This window comes from Nothoprocta perdicaria, unplaced genomic scaffold (genome assembly GCF_003342845.1).
Source record: "Nothoprocta perdicaria isolate Ctin4 unplaced genomic scaffold, notPer1 scaffold_11, whole genome shotgun sequence".
NCBI lineage: Eukaryota > Metazoa > Chordata > Aves > Tinamiformes > Tinamidae > Nothoprocta > Nothoprocta perdicaria.
This window is the reverse complement of record NW_020454205.1, coordinates 6,660,232-6,683,102: the sequence shown is the minus strand read 5'-3', so window position 1 is coordinate 6,683,102 and position 22,871 is coordinate 6,660,232. Positions and strand designations below refer to the sequence as shown.

The 22,871-nt window shown below is 44.8% G+C and overlaps 1 protein-coding gene across 1 annotated transcript in view; it reads left to right on the top strand.

Annotated features, from left to right (window-relative positions):
* FN1 (fibronectin 1) overlaps positions 1–20,897 on the top strand; it is a 51,633-nt gene extending 30,736 nt beyond the window's left edge. Inside the window, exons 25-45 of the mRNA XM_026048036.1 lie at positions 2,486–2,668; positions 3,744–3,833; positions 4,537–4,806; positions 5,074–5,190; positions 5,588–5,752; positions 6,121–6,276; positions 7,560–7,673; positions 9,319–9,588; positions 11,293–11,480; positions 12,544–12,631; positions 12,818–12,994; positions 13,304–13,393; positions 13,612–13,791; positions 14,205–14,294; positions 15,112–15,578; positions 16,137–16,275; positions 17,086–17,250; positions 18,484–18,609; positions 19,197–19,303; positions 19,609–19,719; positions 20,124–20,897. Of these exons, the coding sequence (XP_025903821.1) occupies positions 2,486–2,668; positions 3,744–3,833; positions 4,537–4,806; positions 5,074–5,190; positions 5,588–5,752; positions 6,121–6,276; positions 7,560–7,673; positions 9,319–9,588; positions 11,293–11,480; positions 12,544–12,631; positions 12,818–12,994; positions 13,304–13,393; positions 13,612–13,791; positions 14,205–14,294; positions 15,112–15,578; positions 16,137–16,275; positions 17,086–17,250; positions 18,484–18,609; positions 19,197–19,303; positions 19,609–19,719; positions 20,124–20,198 (3,368 nt within the window). The 3' untranslated portion in view covers positions 20,199–20,897. The remainder of the gene's footprint in view (positions 1–2,485; positions 2,669–3,743; positions 3,834–4,536; positions 4,807–5,073; positions 5,191–5,587; positions 5,753–6,120; positions 6,277–7,559; positions 7,674–9,318; positions 9,589–11,292; positions 11,481–12,543; positions 12,632–12,817; positions 12,995–13,303; positions 13,394–13,611; positions 13,792–14,204; positions 14,295–15,111; positions 15,579–16,136; positions 16,276–17,085; positions 17,251–18,483; positions 18,610–19,196; positions 19,304–19,608; positions 19,720–20,123) is intronic.
* The last annotated feature ends 1,974 nt before the right edge of the window (positions 20,898–22,871 follow it).

The following is a 22,871-nucleotide window of genomic DNA, read 5'->3' as shown; positions in this document are numbered from 1 at the left end:
TCTGTGGTTTAAATCAATACTAACTTACTGATTTGAGCAGCTGAAGGTTTGGCCCGTGTAGATGAAAGATGCAGTTACCACTCACCCAGTTCTGTTGGTCCTAGCATGCTATAGAACTGAAATTCATGGGCAAAACAGTCCCAGCTGGCTATGTTTGCCATGCAGAAGTTTAGGCAACATTTAAAAGACTAGTAAAGAGGATCCTAACTGAGTGGCTCAGCTTTGAGATTGAGAAATTTAGCTCAGAAATCCATATTGTGGCCACATCACATGCTGGGCATAATCTCTGAACATGGGGATGCTGTGAATTTCTCACATGGGGATGCTGTGAATTTAGATCATGTGCTCATGATCTAAATATGACTTTTAATCATTTTTTTTAAGAAAATGGTTATTACTGACTGTTCTAGATCATCTTTTTTAGCACATATAACTGCAGGAGTTAGTGGTAAGTAGAACTTGAGGAACTGTGGGCCAGCTCCTCAAGCCATTAGAGAGACTTGAGCTTTTTCCAAGTCCAGTGTAAATAGTTTGGATACTAGATTAACTCAGCCAAGCTTTACAAGGGTTCTCCCTAGCTGAGGGTCTAGGCCAGTTGAGCAACTTCAAAGGGGTTCATATTTTTGATAAGCAAAAGAATACAAGTTAAACCTAACAGTTGAACAAGAGGATTTTTTTGAGAGCAAATCACTAATATTTCAAAAGAGTTTGTTTTACTTGAATATTATGGACAAGAAAAGGTTCTTACTCCCTGTATTTTCTAATGTGCAAACAAGCCAGAACTTTTATATTTTCATCAGAAAAAGATTGGTCTTTGTCTCATCGTTGCTCAAAGCAAATTTGATGCAAGTTCAGCACCTAGCTTGCTTTAAGCCTTTCTGAAGTTTGCACATCTCAAGTGGGAAGTATTTGGTCTCAGGGGAACTGAATTTCAGCCTCTGCCTACACTGGGGAGGTGGCTGGGGTTTGCCTAGAAGGGTATGATTAAAAAAATAATAAAAGGAAAATTATTTTTCCCTAAACTCAAGGTAAATTCTGCATATCACCTCAATTGCTTCTCAAGTTGCGTCAATGTTAAGTGATGACCACTGCTTTTTTCTCCCTTGTCTTTCTTTTGCCCCGTGTGTCTCTGCCTTTCCCCTTTGCTCTTTAACTTATTAGAGGTGCCCCAACTCACTGACCTAAGCTTTGTTGACATAACTGACTCGAGCATCGGCCTGAGGTGGACCCCGTTAAATGCATCCACCATTATTGGCTACCGCATCACTGTAGTTGCGGCAGGAGAAAGTGTCCCTATTTTTGAAGATTTTGTGGACTCCTCAGTAGGATACTACACAGTCACAGGCTTGGAGCCGGGCATTGATTACGACATCAGTGTAATCACACTCATTAATGGCGGAGAGAGCGCCCCTACCACTCTGACACAGCAAACGGGTGAATTTTGAAAACTTCTGTGTTTCGTGACATGGACGGTGTTTCAGGCTGTCACTGGCTGTCGGGATGACAGGGCTTTGTGCAAAGAGAATTGGGCTGCCCATGGGGCAAGGGTAGACAGGCCCAGCTCACTTTAATTCCTAAACTGCAGCTGGGGGTGGATACACACCTCAGTTTCTGAAATTATGGTATTTTAGTACTGCAAATAGCTGCAGAGCTGCCAGGCTCATTCACGTTTGGCTGTTCAGCCTTTTGGGATCCATTTGGAGGCAAAGCTGAAATTGGAGCTGTATAATTGCTAGACTTTTAAATTGTCATTTCCAACAACATACGAGTGCCAAAGGGTGGAGGCAGTTCAGCACACACCCTCCAGTCCCTCCGCAGCCTTGATGGCTGGCTCAGTCATCGGTCTGTTTTGCTGCTGGCCCTGCTCTTTCTGCAATGCCCTCAAAGATGCAGGTGAAACACCCGTCCCTGAGCACATGCCATTGACAGCCATGTCACACCATCAAGGGTCTTCATAGTGCATGGGTGGAAGGCGAGCCAAGAACTGGGTCTTGCATGAAATCTTACTGTGTCTGAATCCTGAGGCTGTAAACCTTCCAACACTCGTAGAAGTAGAGTCATAGGAAATTAGTCAAGTGCTCTCTCCTCTTCTGTGTGTGCATGTATGAATTGTAGACAAGTTGACTTTTCCATCTGTAAGCTGCTGTGTGGCAACTTGAAGCCTCTCTTGGCTCTGCGTCTGTAATGTGAAATCCAGCTGCAAGGAGCACATTGCTGAAACTTGCTACCTTGTTTTCAAATGAATCCTGCAGGGTATATTTAAAGTGGTGGGAATTGCCAAGAGGTTAAAGGAGCCTGACAGCAGTGCAGACATTTTTTTCTAACTGTAGTAGAACCAATGTAGTTTAGAGGTCCTGTTTGCATGGTTTTGACTCTGTAGTCTGTTGTGCATGAGACGAGCTTCTCCGGTGATTCCCTGAACGTGCATCTTGATCAACTCTTACCTGGGAGAGAGAGTTGAGATCCATTTGCTCTTTGTACCTAGCTGTGCCTGCTCCCACTGACCTCCGTTTCACTAATGTGGGGCCTGATGCCATGCGGGTGACTTGGACACCACCAGCTTCCATCGTGCTGAGCAGCTTCCTGGTGCGCTATTCCCCCGTGAAGAAGGAGGAGGATGTTGCAGAGCTGACCATTTCACCCTCGGACAATATGGTGGTTTTAACAAGTAAGAAGGTTTATATATGTAAGACAACAAATATAAGACCCCTCCTATTGCTTGGGCCCTGGTCCGTTGGGTAATAGCTCTTCTTCCTTATTTGTAACAGCTAGATAGCTTCTTTTTTAGTATGTGTTTGCACACTACAGCATGAGGGAAAGGAAGGGGCAAGTGCAGCTTTCATGGCTGCAAATGAAACATGAATTGAAGGATAGGATAGTAGGGTCCTTAAGAGTGTATTCACTGAATATCCCAAACCAGACAGAGTTCCTGGGGGGAGATGTCAAGTAAGGTGAGGCAAAAGAAAAACTGCTTTGTGTATGACAGCTTTTTGGGGGAGCAAGAGTGTAACTACCCAAATTCTCAGCTATCTAAGCTGCTGTCCAAGTAACCTCGTACAAACTTACACCGTGTGGTGTTTGCCCATTTGCTTTAACCAAGTTAAAGCCAAACCCCACAGTAAGGTTTTCCGGTTAATCCAAGGACGGTGTTGAGTCAGGCTATGGGGAAATTGCTTTGATTTACAGCCTGGTTAGGTATTAAGAGTAAATAGATACTACTATGCTCATTTGACAAAAATGTCAAGGACTTTATGTGCAGAGGTCCAGGGAAAGGATCAGAATATGCAAAAGGTCAATGTTCCTTTGACTTTGTATGTTTAGGACAAGGAAAATACTTCTGGGAACCTTACAGGACATGGCAACAAGGCTGCCTTTTTTGAAAAATCCAGCATTAATTTGCTGTACCTGGTGCAAAAACTGTTTTTTTCCCACTCTCCTAGAAGCCAGATTGAGAAACAGCATCCACTTTCAGAACAGGAGACTAGCTCTGTAGCAGTCAGGATGCCTCTGCTGTTTATTCCTGAAAATAATGCAAACAGCTTGAAAGCCATAAAATGAATAGTTTTAACTTCTGACTGTTCTTGAGGGTCAGATTTTCCATCTACCACTGATTCACCCCCTGCCCCTTACACTTATGAGAAATACAGTTAATGTTGCATAGGTTTTCAAGAGACTTCTATCCATGAGTAAAGATCTTAAAAAAAAAAAAAAAAAAAAAGTCTAAATCGCTTCAACTTCCACAGATCTGCTGCCTGGTACTGAGTATTTGGTGAGGGTCCACAGTGTTTCTGAGCAACATGAGAGTGCACCTCTGTCCGGAATCCAGAAAACAGGTATGTAGACTCACCGTGAACTACACTAACTGTTAATGTCATCCCTTAAATGTCTGTTAACGTGACTTTGCTGCTCTTGCTGTGTATTGTCACCCTCTTGGTGAATCTGCAATGAGACATCAAACAAATTTAAATCGTGAAAAAGTGGAGGTCATCATATCTGAAATACAGATCTTTGGGGTTTATATGGGCATTGTAGGCTTCCCTGTGACTACCAACTACATCTGTCCAAGAACAAGCCTAAGGAAGAACCTTGCCATTCTTCCTCCTAGAAGCTGCCTGTGTGTCCTGAGGCTTCACAATAACATGTCTATCACCATATCTTCCTGCAGTTTAATTGTGTGACAGAAATAACATATTGGTCACGGATATAGTGTGTTGGTCATGGGTGTTTAGTTGTGCTTGTGCAGTGGCTGTAAGCAAACATGAAAACCTGCTAGGCTGTTGATTTAGCAAGGACCCCAGATGCAGAGCAGTCAGTGTGCATTATGCAGTTATGTTGCAGTGCTTGTTCATCTGTTTGATCCTAAATGCACGTGTTTAGTTGCGCAGCTGATTAGCATCTGTCTTAAGATTTGGCACTGGCTTGACATGGATTTGGCACTAGCTTGACATGAAGCTTAGTGCAGTATGACACTGTAGTGAGGTGATGCTGACCAGCAGTTCAGCTGAGCTCGCTCTTTCATCTCTGTGAAATCCCCAGGTCTCGATTCCCCCACTGGCCTTGACTTCTCGGATATAACTGCCAACTCCTTCACTGTTCACTGGATTGCTCCTCGTGCCACCATTACGGGCTACAAGATCCGGTATCACCCGGAGCACGTGGCTGGCAGGCCCAAGGAGGACCGTGTGCCGCCCTCCCGCAGCTCCATCACCCTCACCAACCTGCTGCCAGGGACCGAGTACGTGGTCAGTATCGTCGCTGTCAACGTCAGGGAGGAGAGTCTGCCCTTGGTTGGCCAGCAAACAACGGGTAAGCCCTGAGAAAAGACTGAAAAGTTACCTTGGGACTTTGGGGGGTCCTCTAGTAAAGCAGTTGTGGGTAAAGCAGTTCTTTCCTTCTAGCTGGTGGAACTGTTCAGGAAGAAAGTACCTTTGATATTGTGGGAGGGCCTGATCCAGGGTGAGGAGGGAGGACCCGTGCCACTTTCAGATTATGTCAACAGGTCTTAAGGGCAGAAAATGTCTTTTTAACTGGTATATGATAACTGCTAAACGCTTTTAAATTCTGTTTTTCTAGTGTCTGATGTTCCAAGGGACCTAGAAGTCACCCCCACAAGCCCAACCAGCCTTGTGATTTCCTGGGATGCTCCTGCAGTGACAGTCAGATACTACCGCATCACTTACGGTGAAACAGGTGAGGGCAGGCTGCCATTGTCTGCACCAACCATAGGCTCTTTCCTGAGACCATTTGAAAGTCAGAGCAAATGGCAAAAGCAAGTCTGCAGCAGACAAAACAGTCTTGGGGCTTTAAGGTCCTTGTTAGGTGTTTAGAGAAGACTTTCAAGTGTAAGATTTGTTTTTAAGGGAGAGCAAATTAAAAGAATGACTGCATCCAGGGTACTTTAGTCACTGTAGTGGTGGATCTGTGTATTTCATTTGTTACTTGGAACAGACTTAGACTTTGACCCAAGATCTGTTGACATCAGTGGGATCCTTTCTTTGATATCCTTTTTTTTCTTGTGTTTTTCTAGTAACACAGTATATGTAAAATGGAGCCATGCATTACTCTTTCTCTACCCCACCCTCCCCAGGTGGAAGTAGCCCTGTGCAGGAATTTACAGTGCCTGGCACCATGTCTACTGCTCCTATTAGTGGCCTCAAGCCTGGAGTTGACTACACCATCACTGTGTATGCAGTAACTGGCCGTGGAGACAGCCCAGCCAGCAGCAAGCCAGTCACTGTCACCTACAAAACAGGTGAGATCTGTGGGGAGGGGAGGAGGAGAAATAAATGGGGGAAAGGGACCCAAAACTGCTCACAGCTGTTAGCTTAATCCCATAAAGCTGGATCACTGGTTCTTACCTTCTTCTGGAACTCATGGATTGTGTTTAGCCCCTCATTTTCAGTAGAGTTGCATGTCATGGTTGGCCTAGCATGCTAAGATGATGGAGGAGGGCAATGTGGGCTTGGACTTTTGGAGAGGAGGGAGACCCTTTGAAGCCTAGCTGGGGAAGAGCAGAATAAAATTCAGTGAGGACCTAACCATGAGGGGGACACAAGAGGAGGTGAGGAGGGAGGGGTTCCTCTTGCACAGGTACTCACAGAGGTTATATTTACTGCCCAGAAATCGACACACCATCCCAGATGCAGGTAACGGATGTGCAAGACAACAGCATCAGTGTCAGATGGCTGCCCTCAACATCCCCAGTCACAGGATACCGGGTGACAGCTGTCCCCAAGAAGGGACATGGGCCCACAAAGACCAAAATGGTTCCTGCAGGTAAGGACATCAAGTCTATAAAGAATCAAAAACGTGGCAGCTAAAGTTAGCACTATCAAGTGCTAGGCATATGCCCTAAACCAGATTCTCTTTTTCCTTATCATTCTCCTGACTGCAGTAGAGTCTCATCCAGGATAAACTGGGGCAAGTTTTTGTCCTGTAAGGCTCACAGTTCTGTGAGGCAGCTCTGCTTCAAAGCTTCAGTTTTGGCAACCTCAGTGTCTCTGGGAGGCATCTGAGATTCAAGGGAGCACCCTTGGACTTTCTGATATCCAACAAAACTTACTCAGAAGCTCTTCTGAATGAGACTTGATAGTGTATGGGACTAAGTCCATGCTACAAGCGTGACCTTTCTACCTTAAGGGATCTGCCAGCCAGTTCTCAGTTTGCTCACAGGAAGGCTTTCAGTTGTGTTGTGTGAGATTTGCTGAAGTTAGCCCTTGGGGATACCCAACAGCTCATGCAGTTGGGTTAATGTTCAATCTTATCCCAGAAAATGAAGGCTGATTGCCTCTTGAGTTTGCTTTGTTCTGTTTTCCTTGCTCCCTGCTGTTCTAACCTGTTCTTTTAGCTGTAGGATTGTCTTTGCGCAGGTACAATTTGCAGATCTCTTGTTCTGCACTGTCAGAGAGGCATAGTACAAGGAGAAGTTAAACCATAGCTGTCAACTCTTAAGTCACTTTAATGACAATTAATCATGAAGTGGCTCATGTCAGGCTCTCATTCCTGTCTCCTTAGAGGCTGGAACTCTGTAGCTTAGTCCAGCTGAAGAGACCTGCACAAAAGGCAAAAAATACTTAATGCAATTCCAAGGTAAAATGTGGAAGAGCCTGTCAGTGTTGCCATCCGCTTCCTTTGGCAAGCTTGGAGGAAGAGGAAAAGCTGTGCAAAGGATAAGGCCTTCAAGGCATGAAAATACAAGCAATGGGGTAAAAAGCCTTAGAAAACAGTGTTCATGCTGCAGTCTGTGAATAGAATTGCAAGTGCCCTTGGTTTTACCAAGTCAGTTGTGCCTTTTGCAAAAACTTGCATGCGAAGTGAGGCCTCCACAAAACTCCTTTGTGGCTGGTGGGCATCTGAGTCTTGCCATAAGAACCGCTTCACTTGTGGTCTAGCACTTCTGCTGTCCAACACAGGCTTTTCATGGTGGCAGAGAAGGCTTTTTCTAGCCTCTTTTTTTCCCTTATGACCATTTTCAGCTTGCTTGTTAGAGTAGGGGCAAGGCACCAGGAGCTAATATTATCCTTGTTCCAAATTAAGCCACTATTGTTCTTTCCTGGCAGATCAAACGGAAGTCACTATTGAAGGCCTGCAGCCCACAGTCGAGTATGTGGTCAGTGTCTATGCTCAGAATCAGAATGGAGAGAGTCTGCCCTTGGTCGAGACAGCTGTCACCAGTACGTATGTCACTTCACAGTAACAAAGCAATGTTGTTTTTCCTGTTGGCATACAAATCTACCATGAAGTATCAGATTCTAAGTTAGAGCAACTAGCAGATGCCTAGTTTCCAGGAGAGTGCAAAGTGTCCTGCTATGTGATAAGTATCATGCACCTAAATTGCAGAAACTGCCGCAAAAAAATGCAGTCCCTCTCCCCTAAATTGCTGGCAAAATGCAATCACTCGCCTCAAATGCTGCGCTTTTGTTTTTCTTGCCCTAAAGCTGCAAAGCCTCTGAGTTTTGTTTGCCTTCAGCCAATCAAGGGGAAAAATGTGCAAAGATTTCCCTTCTGGAGCTAGGTGGCAGAGGTGATTTTATCTCCATCCTGTTAAAGGGCTGGAATGGATTTGAGAGTTCTTGCCCTTTGCAAGGGAATAAAAGTGTGTGAGCTATTGAAAACTTGGGTACTGCAAAGAAAGCCCTTCTATTGCCATACCTCCCTGTGCAGAAGAGCAGTGTTCTTCTGGGCAAGAAGGAACATGCAAGTCAGATGTCTCTAATGTGAAGTGCCTTTCCCAAGGGTGTTCTTGGGTAGGCATTTTCTGCACGTTGTTCCCTTGTTCAGGTTTGTTCTGTAAAACCACAGCTCAGCCCCAACTAATTATAGAATTGTACTAAAGACAAAAGGAGCTTCTCTGAAGCTTTGCAAAAATGGGAAGAAAGGTGCATCAATATCAAATCAAGCAAATTCCTGGGGGAAAAAAAAATCACCTTTGCCAACTAGAGAATGTAGAACTAACATAACACAGCAAATAAAGTTGGAATGTTACAGAAAAGAATAACTTGGATCCCATATAAAAATGATATGTCAGATCCTCCCATTTTGTGTAAGAAATGGGAATAGCTGCCTGGTAGCCAGGCTGGGCTTCCTTGGAGCAAGGCTCACTTGCCTTGCAGTCTAGCACCGAGCCCCAGTCTTGCTAGACAAATTCAGTGACTCTTCCTAAAAGGTGTGTGTACAACCCAGTTGCACTTGTGGGTGTCCCTGTGTACTCAGTACAAGGTTGAAAAGTTGTTCTGTTTTTAATTGTGTTTATTTTAAATTATATGAAGAAATTTGTCCTCTTGATAAGTGTGTTAATTGGATATTAATTCATGAAAGAATGGTGGGACTGGTTCTCCTTGGGCTGACACTTTGCACAGCAGCTTACAACAGCAAAAGTCAAATACAGCAAGCGTTTGAATTTCCCCAGTCAGGTGGAGCATCTGGCTGTCTTTTGCACTAGGAAGTGGCTGTATTTTTCTTTCTCTTGGCTACTTGAGGTGGCTTGATGCTGCTAGATTTGTGTAAAAGGAGCTTCAGAGCCAAGGGGCCCTTGGTGTAAGCAGTCAGGGCCCTGGCTGCTTTGAAGGCAGTGGTGCAAGTCCTGTTGGCTTTGACAAGGCCTGGATTGCCTTCCTGCTCTATGGCACTCGCAGACTCTCAGGCTTGCTCTGCACAGGTCTAAGCATGTGTGCAAGGTGCAGCACAGAGGAGAATCACGTGTCCCTCTCCCGCACAAAACCAAAAAACTGCTTTGCATGTAGCAGAAATGCCTTTTTTATCCCTCGCCTACAACCTGCTTTTTATCACTTAACCTCTTACCGTTAATTTGCCTAACAGACATTGACCGCCCTAAAGGACTAACATTCACTGAGGTGGATGTTGATTCCATCAAAATTGCTTGGGAAAGCCCACAGGGGCAAGTCACCAGGTACAGGGTGACCTACTCAAGCCCTGAGGATGGAATCCATGAGCTATTGCCGGCCCCAGGTGGTGAAGAAGACACTGCTGAGCTGCATGACCTCAGGCCAGGCTCTGAGTACACTATCAATATCGTTGCCATATACGATGACATGGAGAGCCTGCCCCTCACTGGGACCCAGTCCACAGGTACACCTTCACCCCAGCAGGCCATGGCAGCAGGGGCTTCTGCCCTGCTGGGGACACTGCTTCCACATGCAACCGGTGCACAAGGGCAGCCCACGGGATGTGACTGCTTTGGAGAGGCAGTGTGTTATGCTGGAGAGCTCAGTGCCCACGGAGTCAGCCTCTGTACATGTTAGGGAAGATGAGAGAGCAGGACTGGAGGAGTAGACTCTAGGGAAGGGAGGAACATGATCTCACTGCCTCCTCCTGTGGATCAGTTATGCCTGGCCCCTAGCTGGGGAGCCTGACACAGGGTGAAAAATCTTTAGAGTTGGGGATCTGGGGATCAGGGCAGGTTACCAGCAACAGCTACCCGTGCAGCTTTAATTTCCTTGGGGTCCTTACTGTTGGCTGGAGCAAATAAATAAAGAAAAATCAGTGTGAAGGGCTGAGCAATTGCTTGACCTCCAGTCCCCACAGAGCCTTTTGATCCTTTACTGTTGCTTACCGAAGGATGCCTGCCTGCCTGCACTCTGCCATTCATATCACCTCCTCCAGGAGATAAGGGCAAGCTCCATTCAGGGGAGAGCTCTCCCTTATGTACAAGTCAATCCAACTCAGTGCTGGAAACTGTTCCTTGAGAGAGAAACACTGCCAGCAATATGAAATTCATTGCCAGGCTTCCAGCATTGCCAGACATGTCTCGGTAGCACATTTGTAATAAAGTTCTTCTGTTCATTTGTGGATGAAAACTTGGCATTGTCATGCCAAGGACTCCATGACGATGGCTGATCCTAGTGTGCAGGTTGCTGTTGTAAACTAAACCAAAGTGTCAGAATGACTGAGCTGGCTAACTGCCTGCCATGAGTGCAAATGATATTTACATGCCATTCTTGGTGGTTTACCCTTTGCAGGCCTGTTCAAAAGCATTTGAAGTCACTTAATTTCCACTGGGTCTCCAGAGCTTTGGATTAAGCTCTCTTTGAGAAAAGCAAAGGAAAATTGTCTTATTTCCACTCTACAAATGTAGGAAACTTCACAGCAACGTATAGTGGATACTGTGGTAAAATATATTCTTCCCTATTTGCAGCCTGAGGGTTACAAGTAGTAAGGCAAGAAAACATTTAATTGGATTTTATTCATTTCAAGCTGAGCAGTTTTTTAAAAAGATGTCAGATATATTAGCTCATGACCAGACTCTTACTGATGGCTATCATAGCTGGGCTTTTCCATTGCCTTTCTCTTTGACTAGTAGTTTACACTTATTTTAAGTGGCTGCAAAAGCTTCCTCTCTGCATTTGGCAGTGTTTTTGTGCCCTCTTTGCAGTTTCTGAGCCTGCTTCCTACCTCCTTTTGTAAGTCAATCACATTAAAGAAGTCAGTGGAGATGGGCAAGTGAAACAGGGCTAAGCTAACAGCTGTGTAATAAAGAGCAGAGACAGGCACAACTATTAAAACAGTCTGGCCCCATGTGCAGTAATCACCTCCCAGAGCCTTTGCCTTATATCATGGCAAGCAGGGTTACTTGCCTACTTGGAAACACAAACACATCCATATTTCAGTTTTATCACATATTAGAAAGTCTGCTCTTGAATATCTTGTCCACTTCCACACCACTTCTGCCCAGGCATTTCAGACCTAGAACTGTTTCACGTTCAGGAAAGATTATTGCTTTACCTGAGATTGTTATCTTCAAACTAACTGTGTGCCAATCCTGACTTTTCACAGCAATTCCTCCTCCAACAAACCTGAAGTTTACTCAGATAACTCCCACCAGTCTTACAGTCAACTGGAACGCGCCAAATGTTCGTCTCACTGGCTACAGAGTTAGAGTGAATCCCAAAGAAAAGACTGGTCCCATGAAAGAAATCAACCTTTCTCCAGACAGTACATCTGCTGCTGTTTCTGGATTAATGGTAATTTTTTACTCTGTCTATTCCAGACTGTATTGTAGGAAGGAAATATTGAGAAAACCTGAAGCAATTTAAAATTCCTTCCAGTTAAAATACCTGGGTCAGGAACTTCAGCTGGAGTAGATCATTACAGCTCCTTAGGGCCTGGTTGAAGTCAGACTAGTTGTCAGCCCTAACTGAGTGTTATCGCAGCTGTTACAAGACAAGGAATTAGCCTGCTCAATCTGCATTCTTCCACTTCCTCGTTTAGGGGAGGCTGGTGCCTTAATCAAATGCTGATCGTCAGCTTTAAAATCACCAGGAATGCAGTAAAACACTTTAGCCTCTCTTTCATAAGAGGTCAGATAAAATGTCCTAATGGGGTGGCTTTCAAGCTCTTATATGGGAAGCTCTGTCAGTCTATTGCTCAGGCATTATATTTCTAAGGCATTTAGAAAATGTAAGTTGAAATCACTTATTTGTCAGTAGGATTAGATATGTTATATAGTTGTCTTCTCTGCTGGAAACGCTTCAGAAGTCCCTATACTGGAAAAAGCTGAAAATCAGTGCTTTTATTGTTCCGGCTGTCTTAAAGCTACTGATCAGTTTTTAAGTTTTGTGAATCATTTTCAAATACAAGCTTTCAAATGCACTCTAAGCGGGCTCCTGGTTTGAGGCAGTTAAGGACTAAAGACCTTACTGTGATTTCCACCATTCTCTTTTCTTGAAGCAAGAACACTTTATCATAGCAGGAAGACCAGGATTTAAGTCAGCTTTTCCTGAATAATTAGCTTTGAAGCACAAGGATCTCAAAATTTTGGGGTGACAGCTTTCTTCCAGGGTTTGCTCTGGTCCGGTGTGCACACACGTGCAATACTAATATTCTAAACAGCACGGTTCATCAGGGTCCATAATCTTTTGCTTACTAGAAGTGGGAATAATTATGGCATTAATCGGATTGTCTCAAGGTTTCACAAGTAACTGGTGACTGAGGGGTGGTGGTTCCACCAAACAGTGAACAAGAGTAGGAATGTTTCCTACTGGGTCAGGTTCTTTTCATAACATAGTGTATCTTTCTCGATTCTAGGTGGCAACCAAGTATGAAGTGAGTGTCTATGCCCTGAAGGACTCTCTGACCAGCCGACCAGCCCAGGGAGTGGTCACCACTCTTGAAAGTAAGCAGTGACACTCTGTGAATGACCAGTTGGTTCTGTGCTGGGTGTCAGGCCCAGAGGTAGAGATCAAATGTGTTGTACCAAGAGGGGGGCTCTCTACATAACTCTGATAATGACCTTTACAAACAAAATTGTTGAGAGATTCCCTATGCCCAGGGTACTGACAAGAGGCCTCTTCTTGTGCAGATGTGAGTCCCCCTCGCAGGGCCCGTGTGACAGATGCCACTGAGACAACCATCACCATTACCTGGAGAACCAAGACTGAGACCATCACTGGCTTTCAAGTTGATGCCATTCCTGCAGGTGGTCAGACACCCATTCAAAGGACCATCAGTCCTGATGTTAGGACTTACACTATCACTGGTAAGTGAGGTGTTTAAGCAGGCAGCTGTTTCTGAACTGATATCAGAAGATACACTGGGTTCTTGCTCTGTAAAATTTCTTTTATGAAAGAACTACAGCACTAAAAGGTGGGAAACATTTGAGTCGTAAGTTTGCTCTTCAAGAAGAAGTTGATGAAAGGCATTCTGCCCTTTCTGAGTGGCTTCCTTGGACTAATTTTACAAAACATCCAAAAAGAAAACCCTTCAGCAGTGACAACCATAGTAGCTGCTAGTACATTGCCATGTATTTTTTTGCAAGGAAAAGCTAACATTTACGTTCTGATTTCAGGCTTGCAACCTGGCAATGACTACAAGATCTACCTTTACACTCTGAACGAGAATGCACGCAGTTCCCCAGTAGTGATTGATGCCTCCACTGGTAATGATATTTTCTGTCTTTCCTGCTTATTTTAATGCACAGTAATTGGATGTAGTCAACAACAGTATGTTGATATCCTTGCCTCTGATCATGTGTTACCTGATGTGACAGAGCAGAATCTTCTGAGTTTGAAAAGGGTGACCTTGTTTCTAGAAGATGCAGTCAGGGTGAAGGATGCTGTTACCGCATTTGACCTCTTTGCTTTTGTTTTCCCCTAGCTATTGATGCTCCTTCTAACCTGAACTTCCTCACAACCACAAGCAACTCCCTCCTGGCTACTTGGCAGCCTCCTCGGGCCAAGATCACAGGCTATATCATCAGGTATGAGAAACCTGGCTCACCATCCAAGGAGCTTATGCCTCGTCCTCGGCCAGGCACCACAGAGGCCACAATCACTGGTACGTGTCTGTGCTTTGTTTGGGAGATGTTCACCGGAGCTTGGCAAAGATCTCTTATGCTTGGGAGTTGCTTTTCTTTGACCATCATATGTGGGATGGAAGGTCAAATGAGAGGTAGATAGAGCTGCATGCAGTTTGGATCTTAGTACTTGAAGGAGAAGACCTTGCAGAGCTTGTGTTTCTCCTCCTAAATGGGAACAAGCAAATAGGATGGAACCAAACAGCTTCCTTCTGTGAATACCCCCCAAGACTCTTACCTAGTGCAGATAGGCCAAGTATGTAGCTGAGCAGGTGTAGCAAAGGATCGTGCCACTGCAGAGAAGGGACTAGCTCACTTTCATCCCGTTTTATTGTACAAGTCCCTGCCCTACACGTGTTCAAATACAAGGTTGTTTTATGTCTTCCTTCCCTAGGTTTGGAACCAGGAACCGAATACATCATCTATGTTATTGCTGTGAAGAACAATCAAAAGAGTGAACCGTTGATTGGCAGAAAAAGGACAGGTAAAATAAAGCTCTGGTTTGTTGTGTGCCTGTAAAAGAGGATGGTGTCTTCCCCTTGGAGAAGACAGTCACAGGACTGAAATAGTATTATCTAAAATGTCCTGTTCAAGCCACCTAAATCATGAAATTTTTCTCATCGGTCAAATAGTATTTATAAAGAGAATTTTCTTGATTGAAGGAGGCAAGTTTTCTAAATTATTAGAATCATGTTTGACTGCATGTAGGTACTTGGAACGGAACAGTATGCTTGGTGTTTACTTGCCTGGGTATCTAATTTATAATTAAGATAAATGTTCATATTTTCTTCTAGCTCATGATGGTATCAAAAGTGAGATCCTTTAATTTATTGTCCATTAAATATTTATTGCCTCTCTTCAGCCCCCTTCTGCAGTATGAGACAGAGATACCCTTGACAAGCAAAATAAGAGCTGGAGATGCAGATGTGATCTAGGAGCCAGTCTATAGCTGTGTACCAGGGATTTTTCTGGATAATGGATAATCTGTGAATATCTCTTGCAATTTTATGCCTTCTAGTTTGAGCATCAGTGGCATCTTTGGGTTACAGTATGCTCAACTGTGTGAAAATTTCATACCAACACACTTCTTATGCCTTCATATGAAATATATATATTTATATAACATATATAAATGTATGTATAGCTAGAAATCATTAGCTGCACAACAGTCACTACAGGATCATAAAAAGTGTGTTGCATCCTGGAAAGATGCTCATCTCTGATGCTTGGAGGGGTGCAGAGCCTCCACGGCAGCTGTTTACCATGCTTTGCTTTACGGCTTCTAACCTTTCTTTGGCTAGATGATCTTCCCACGTTGATTACCAGACCACACCCCAATCAACCCGACATTCTTGACGTACCTTCCATTGACGAGAGGACCCCCTACCTCACTAACAATAGGTATGACAATGGCAACGGTATCCAACTTCCAGGCACGTCTGGGCACCCCCAGACAATAGGACACCAGGGTCAGCAAGTCTTCTTTGAGGAGCACGGCTACAGGCGGCCTGTACCCACTACAGCGTCTCCCCTTAGGCCTGGGTCGGGACGGCAACCACCTAATGTAGATGAAAAAATTGAAATCCCTGGTTACCAAGTGCCAATCATCGTCGAACCTTCGTACCCTCACTCTCGAGGGCCCAGGCGCAATGATACCACAGGTCAAGAAGCCCTCTCTCAGACAACCATCTCTTGGAGGCCGTTGCTGGAGAGCACTGAATATATCATCTCGTGTCAGCCAGTCAGCCAGGAGGAAGATACTTTACAGGTAACTAACTGAACTGTCTTTTCTCAGCACCTTTAGTGTTTGACTTGCCACAGTAGCTGCTTTCTCTTGAGATTCCAGCCCTTTATGTTAAGGAGATGGCAGCTGGAGTTGTCTTAAAGTCCTATTAATGTGTAGCTGGAAGGGCAGAAAAGTTAAATGCTCCTCTCGTGGAAGAGGCTAATGGATAAAACCTGTAAAAGACAAAGCCCCAGAAACACTGACCGTGTCAGCCTTTCACCATGGAAAGGGCAGTAAAGACCACTGGGAGTTCACTTTGGGGATTTCACGTACTAAAGTCTTGCTCCTCTAAACCAGAGATGCCCTTCTGCTTTGCTTTCTGTGTTCTTAAAATGAGGATAGCACTGCTTTTGAAACCCTCTTTAGGGTACTCAAGTTTAGCACTCTTGTTTGAACATGTAGACGTGAGGAGGGAATGGGCTGGCACTATGTACCCCACAGAAGCCACCCTGAACAGCCAGCCTTTCCTGAGATCCTTCTGCAAGCTAAAAAGTAATCACTTCTTCCTCCTTGGTAACTTGGCATTGCCTGTCATTGCAGTTCAGGGTTCCTGGCACTTCCTCCAGTGCCACACTCACTGGCCTTACCAGGGGGGCCACCTACAACATCATAGTGGAAGCTTTGAAAGATCACCGGAAACAGAAGGTGCTGGAGGAGGTGGTCACAGTTGGCAATACTGGTAGGTAAAAGCTTTGTGGCATCAGCATGAACTTTTACTGTCTCTGTATCATTTCCTTTATCCAAAGCAACCTGCTTCCCAAGTTTAAGGAAAGTTCAGAAAGGAGGCTTTGTCAGACACAGAAAACACATGGAAGGTAGAAGATGGGCGAAATGGTCTGTGAGGGCCACTGCTTTCAGAAAACTGTGGCACCCTGGTGGTGACACTAGTGCTCTTACCTCATCTTCTCTTGCCTAATCACCAAGGCAGTGCTTTGAGGCTCCACATATTCCTCTCCAGACGGTGTCCAAGAGATAGTACAAGATGAGGTATTTGCTGCGTTTCAGTACTGGATTATGTTGGTGTCAGATTCCTGTCAAGCAGTGGGCGCCTGCTGTCACAGTACCTCGTCGTGCTGGTGCCAAGACACAGGCAGCCAGTTCCACTGCTCCGTCTTGTCCGTTACTTGCCCCTAGAAGTGCATCTGCATCTACCAACTTCACATCATTCCCCAGCACTTCACAGGATACTTCTCTTAAAAACAGACTAAGATTGCTGCTCTTCAGCAGCAAAGCCAAGAACTCACACTTGCTTGGAGCTCAGCAAATCGAAGTGAAAATAGCCTTCATATCAGGTTTTGTCATTCAGCTGCTCTGACACATGCAAATGGAAAAGAAATCGCAGGGAGTCTGAGCTGCTGACAGAGCCGTCAAGTATGTGCCCATGGGGGAGCTCCATTACTACCAGGATACTGTAAAGGAAAAAAAAAAAACACATAGAAAAAGTAGTTATGTGTTTAATACCCCTTTCTTCTCTTTTCGTTCATTTCAGTGTCTGAAGGACTGAACCAGCCGACCGATGACACCTGCTACGATACTTTCACTGGCTCCTTCTATTCCATTGGCGAGGAATGGGAGCGATTATCTGAAACTGGCTTCAAGCTCTGGTGCCAGTGTCTAGGCTTTGGCAGTGGCCATTTCAGATGTGATTCTTCTAGTGAGTAGCTTGCTTTCAACCATCCATCTCCCTGAGCTCTAATAGCATGTTTGACAGAGCCAATCTGATCCAAACATGAAGCAAATGAATGCAGGCTCTTAGTTTTTTGAACCAGACTGGTATTTTTCCATCACTGACAGTGATGAAAAAATTTGGTCACTTCTGAGCTATGCAGCTTATCTAGTACTAGCAAATTCATTGCATCAGTAACAATCAATATTGTATTGATATGTAATGACTTCTTCACCAAAGCTAAATATTTCTCTTATTTTCCCTATCTGTGCCAGGTAAGTCTAGCTAATGTGTAAAAGTGAGACAAACTAGATGCCTAAAAGAAAGAATCTGAGTAGTTATTTAACAAGACAGCTATGACTATTGAATTATGGTTGAATCTTCATCTCCTCATTATATACGTCATTGTAAGTGGGCGAGAGAGACCTGTGTGCATTTCAGTGAATATAAGAGCAAGACCAGAGTCTGTTTTGCGTTGCAGAGAGCCTTTGCAAAGCATCTTGCAGAGCCTGTTTTCTCTTTTTGTCAGTATTTCTTTGAAGCTCTGTCAAGGAGGCAACTCCATTGCAACGGCATTGAATTTTTGTGCTAAATTTTAGGACTGTGGTTCATATAAGAAAACATCTTCCATATAAGAGGATAAATAAAAGTCAGCAATTGAGTGGTTAATGCATCACATACAATTAATTTAAATTGTGCTTTTAAGATACAGAGTAACATAAAGAGGACATTTTTGAGCTTCACATATGCTCAGAGGAGTGACTGCAGGGAAATACTTTTTCTACAGGGCTGATTTTATTTCATTATTCAGTACACATGATTTACCATTGTGTTATGCATCCTGTGTGATATAACTTTACTGGGTTCTTAATCATTTAAAAAAAAAAAAAAAAAAAGGAGCATTTAACTTTTCCCTTGCTGCCCTAGGTCTATTAAATTCCTTTAATTTTCCCTCTGGTTAGTGAGCCTTTTTCCCCAACTCAGTTTTTGTCACATTCCACTTAGTTCTTCCCTAACAGTCTCTTCCCATTCCCCAGTACTCAACAGTTAAATGTTCCAGGAGCTGAAACTACTCCCAGCAGGATTTCTTCCCTGGGATTTACACAAACTCAAAAGATTCTTTTGCCCACCCTGTTTTCGATTCCTCAAACAGCAGTTTTCCTCCTGCTAGTCACTGCAGTGTGTGCAATAATTCCTGTCTTGTTTTTCTGCCTTCTCCAGAGTGGTGCCATGATAATGGTGTGAACTACAAGATTGGAGAGAAGTGGGACCGACAGGGAGAGAATGGCCAGATGATGAGCTGCACCTGCCTGGGAAATGGAAAGGGAGAATTCAAGTGTGAACCTCGTAAGTCACTTTCTGATGTTAATTTAATTGAGCTCCCAGGCAGGAAGTGTCACCTTTTCCTGACTGTTCTGATTAAATTTGGGTCCTGCTGCTACAGTGAGCAGAGAATCAACATGTCTGATGCATGTTTGTAGAGTGACAGATTGAAGCAGTTCTTCTGAGAACTGGAGGCATAAAACTCATATTCTCTAGCTTAAAAAAAAAGAAAATCCTAATTTGTTCGTTAAGGTTACACTCTCTGCACCCACTGTTTGGCCCTGGAGCCACAAGAAAGGGACATGTTGGCATAGTAGGTGGGGTAGGTCACCCTAATGAATAACACTTGCAGCGCCTGTCACTTGAGCATCCTCTAGCCTTGGTAATATAAATGAAACTGCATTGCTCTCATCCCGCAAATATCCTCAGCTCCTACTTCAAAGAGTCTAGAGAGCTATAAAAATGACCAGTGTTCCCTCTGCCAGTCAATGAACTTCTGGCCAAAAGGCTAAAGCTGGGGCCGAGGCAGCTGTTCTGATCCCCACCTTGTGCCACTACTGCTTAAAGCCAAGCACAGACTGTGCAGCTGAGCTATGCCTGCTTCTCCACAGATGAGACCACGTGCTATGATGATGGGAAGATGTACCAAGTGGGAGAGCAGTGGCAGAAGGAATACTTTGGGGCCATCTGCTCCTGTACTTGTTACGGAGGACAGCAGGTAAGCAGGAGGGGCTAGGTGGGCTGGAATGGGCAGAGGGGGCTGTGTCTGAGGGGTGTCTTAAGACTGTTGGGTTTCAGATCGTATGGTCTCGACTGGCCAGAATAGGCCGTTATAGTAGGCAAAGTAATTAGTACAGGAGCAGAAGCAATTAGAGGGACATGGACCTTGGGGGTATGTGTGTCTGGTACCACATGGGAGCAACCTCATGGGTCTTGTACCCATGTGTACAAACAGTGGCAGCAACTCCTGGGCGGTCGTCAGCAGCGCAGTCTGACTGATGCATCTGCTTTCTGTCTCCCCAGGGCTGGCGTTGTGACAACTGCCGCAGACCCAGCGTGGAGGTGGCCCCTGAAGGCTCTGCTGGCCATACCTACACACAGTTTACACAGAGATACCACCAGGCTACAAACACAGTGAGTATACTGCCCCTCTGCCCTCCCTTACCCTGGCACAAACACACAGGATGGGTATAAGGCTCAAGGGATCACAGCAGGATGCAGCTTTTCACTGGTTCAGAAGCACTTGATGTGCTGCAGCTCGAGCTCTCACTTCTAAGCATGGTGTTCACTGCTCTTCTCACGGGTGGGACCTTTGAGGCTGTTGCAGACTTGAAGTTGGGATGTGCCTGCATGCTGAGGGGGGAGTAGTGCGTGTAGTTATCTCCTAGTCCTCACTTGTTGCTGTAAACCAGCTGCATGCTTGGATGGAAAAACTAAACAGCTGCACAGGCTGGCACCAATTCTCAGTGAAAATCACCACGCAGGAGTGTCTGCCCTGCCAGGACAGAGCACTAACCGATTTCCTTCCCTCCCGACAGAACGTCAACTGCCCCATTGAGTGTTTCATGCCCCTAGATGTACAGGCAGACACACAACATCCACGGGGAAAGTAACAACCAGCAAGACTTCTTGCAGCAATGGCAACAGATAAACCAAAGCATAGATACCTATCTGCCACGATTTACCATCCAAACTGGAGTGATGCTAGCAAAGTGCATCTTTCAAAATGGCCCTTGGCTTTGGAGCCATTTTCCCAGCTTAAGCTCAACTCACAGCTTCTCCAAGCGCCACTCTTGGAGTGTTTCAGACTTTTCTCATGATTGATAGCAGTGTATTGCCTTGTTTTTGCTCGAAGTGTTCAATACCAGTCAGTATTTTCAAATCTAAAGGGGGAAAAAAAATATGGGGAGATACTAAATCACAAATTGGTGGGAGATCAAAATATTAAGCGGGAAGGAGGGGTGTAAAAATTAAAGGTTCCCATGGCCTACAAACAAATATAAGAATGACATTACTGAATTTTAAACATAGGAAAGTCCACCAAACACTTCTGCTTTCACATAAGCGTGCAGCAAGCAATAAGATAGGAACAGCAAAACCCATCACTGTGATATTTAAAATATGCACAGTCCTAATTCTTTCTTAATGATCCTAGTATTTTTCTAGCTGTATCTTTGTATCTCATACTGTTATTTATCAATTTTGTTCCCCTGACCTTCAAGTGTTTTTATATGGGAATAAAATGTATTGAAGACTCTTAGTATGCAGTTGACAAAGAGGAATTTGGTGTAATTATGATCAGTGGTTATTTTTATACTGTAAGTGCCAAAGCTTTACTACTGTTGAAAAAGAAAAAAAAAACCCAACTCTTTTAATAAAAAGATTTACAAACCAGGTATGTAGTTTAAGTGATTCTCTTTACTACTGTGGAATCTAGGAAGAAGACCCTTATTCTGATCTGGAGTAACATTGCCTTGAAACAAGATGGAACAAACATCTCTCTGAAGCATGAAGTAAGCCTCAAGAGAATGTTTGTTGCTTAAAGACTTCCAGCTGTCCCCCTATGCCCCTGTAGAGCACAGAGACCCTCTGCGTATGTATGCCACGCTGCAAGAGGCAGAGAGCCAGCTTTGTGGGAATGGGGGGAGGGAAAGGAAAACAGCCCCGTGCTGCATGGGAATGCAGGCAGAGGGCTGGTCCTTATCTGCCCAGATGCTCAAAGGCTGAGGCCATGCTTGATTTTAAATAGTTGAGCTGCACCAGGCAGTGAGGCCAGGCACATGCTTGAAGGCAGATGTGATCAAAAGCAAGCTCTGCTTGCAGCCCTTGTGCTCCAGGGGGGAGTGGGTGGCGCCCAGCCCCTGCTCCCTGTCTTGCCTCCACAGTGAAGGAGGAAGACCAGACTCCATCTCTCTGCAGTCCCTTTGATGGAGGAAAACATACATGAGCATCTGAAGGGGTTAGAGGTTGTGCTACTTCAGCCTTCAAATCCCAACTCTTCTGTCTCCCTTTGCCATGTGGCAAATGGAATTAAAAGCCATAACTCAGGTTATTTAGACAGTAGTGAGTGCAACTGATACTCCTGGAAATGTGTTTCTACCTTGATAGCGTGAGGGGAAAAAAAAGGCTAAATGAAAGCCCCTTCAAAACTACTTTTGATTACAATGATCAGAACTACCCCTAAGACCTTCTCGCTTATGCTGCCAACTCTGCAAAACCTGTGCAAGCTTTGCAAATATAGTACATTGGAGGTTCCTGTCTTGATTCCTCAAACCAAACTCCTCGCCTGGCTACAAAATTGCTGTATGCTCAAGTCACTGAATTTCTCCAGATTGAATAAAGAATAGAATGAAAATAGAATTTGGCTTCTTGACATGAGAAACACACATGGCAGTTGTTTTCACAGATTGCTATCTATGGAGCAACCAAAACATTTGCAAATAGTAAAATGATTGCAGTAGAATTCAGTTCAATCCAAGCGATTGGAGCCAAATGAGTACCTAAAATACATGAGAACTAAAAACAGCTTAGACCAAGACACAGAAAAATAATATCCTGTCAGAATTGATTCTATTAATTCCTCATTTCCAAGTGAGGTTATATATGCTGGGCCTGAGACCAGTTGCAAAGATCCAGCTTAGTCACTTTGCTGCTAAGTAATTCACTTTGCAGACACTCAGGAATTGCCCAAGCGCATCCCAAGTCACGGTCTATCTAATCACCTCACTTTAATCTCATAGCAACAACCACCCTTCCCTCTACCCTGCAGGTACTATGGGATAAAGTGCTTTAACCAGGGCAGTCGCCTAAGCTCTCTGTAGGGGCTTAGCCACGCCTGGAGACGTAAGGGTTTACATTACTGATAGAAAGTCTGTTTACTGCTTACCCGTATAATGCTGGCTGGTTTTGTTGTGGGGCTAAACCTCTCCTTTTCAGCTGTGTTGGCACCAGTCAGCAGTGCTGCACAGAGACAGAGAAGCTGTGGGGCTGCCCTGGCTGCGAGAAGGGGTCACCCCCCCAGCTCTGGCCTCTGTGCCAGGGGAGGGCACAGGCCCCTGCTTGGGGCAGGGGCAGCTCTGCGCTGCTCCTGGCTGCTGAGGAGGAGGAGGAGGAGGAGAGGGTCTGCCCTGCGCAGCGGGGAGCTCTCGGCCAAACAAGGCACTCACAGCCACACCAAGCCTAGCAGCATTTAGAAGACAGTCTTAGCCTTTGAGCTGGTCTTTTTCAAAGGAGAAGGAGGAATATTTCCACCTGGTTTGTCTTCCTGGATAACGCAGAGGATCACC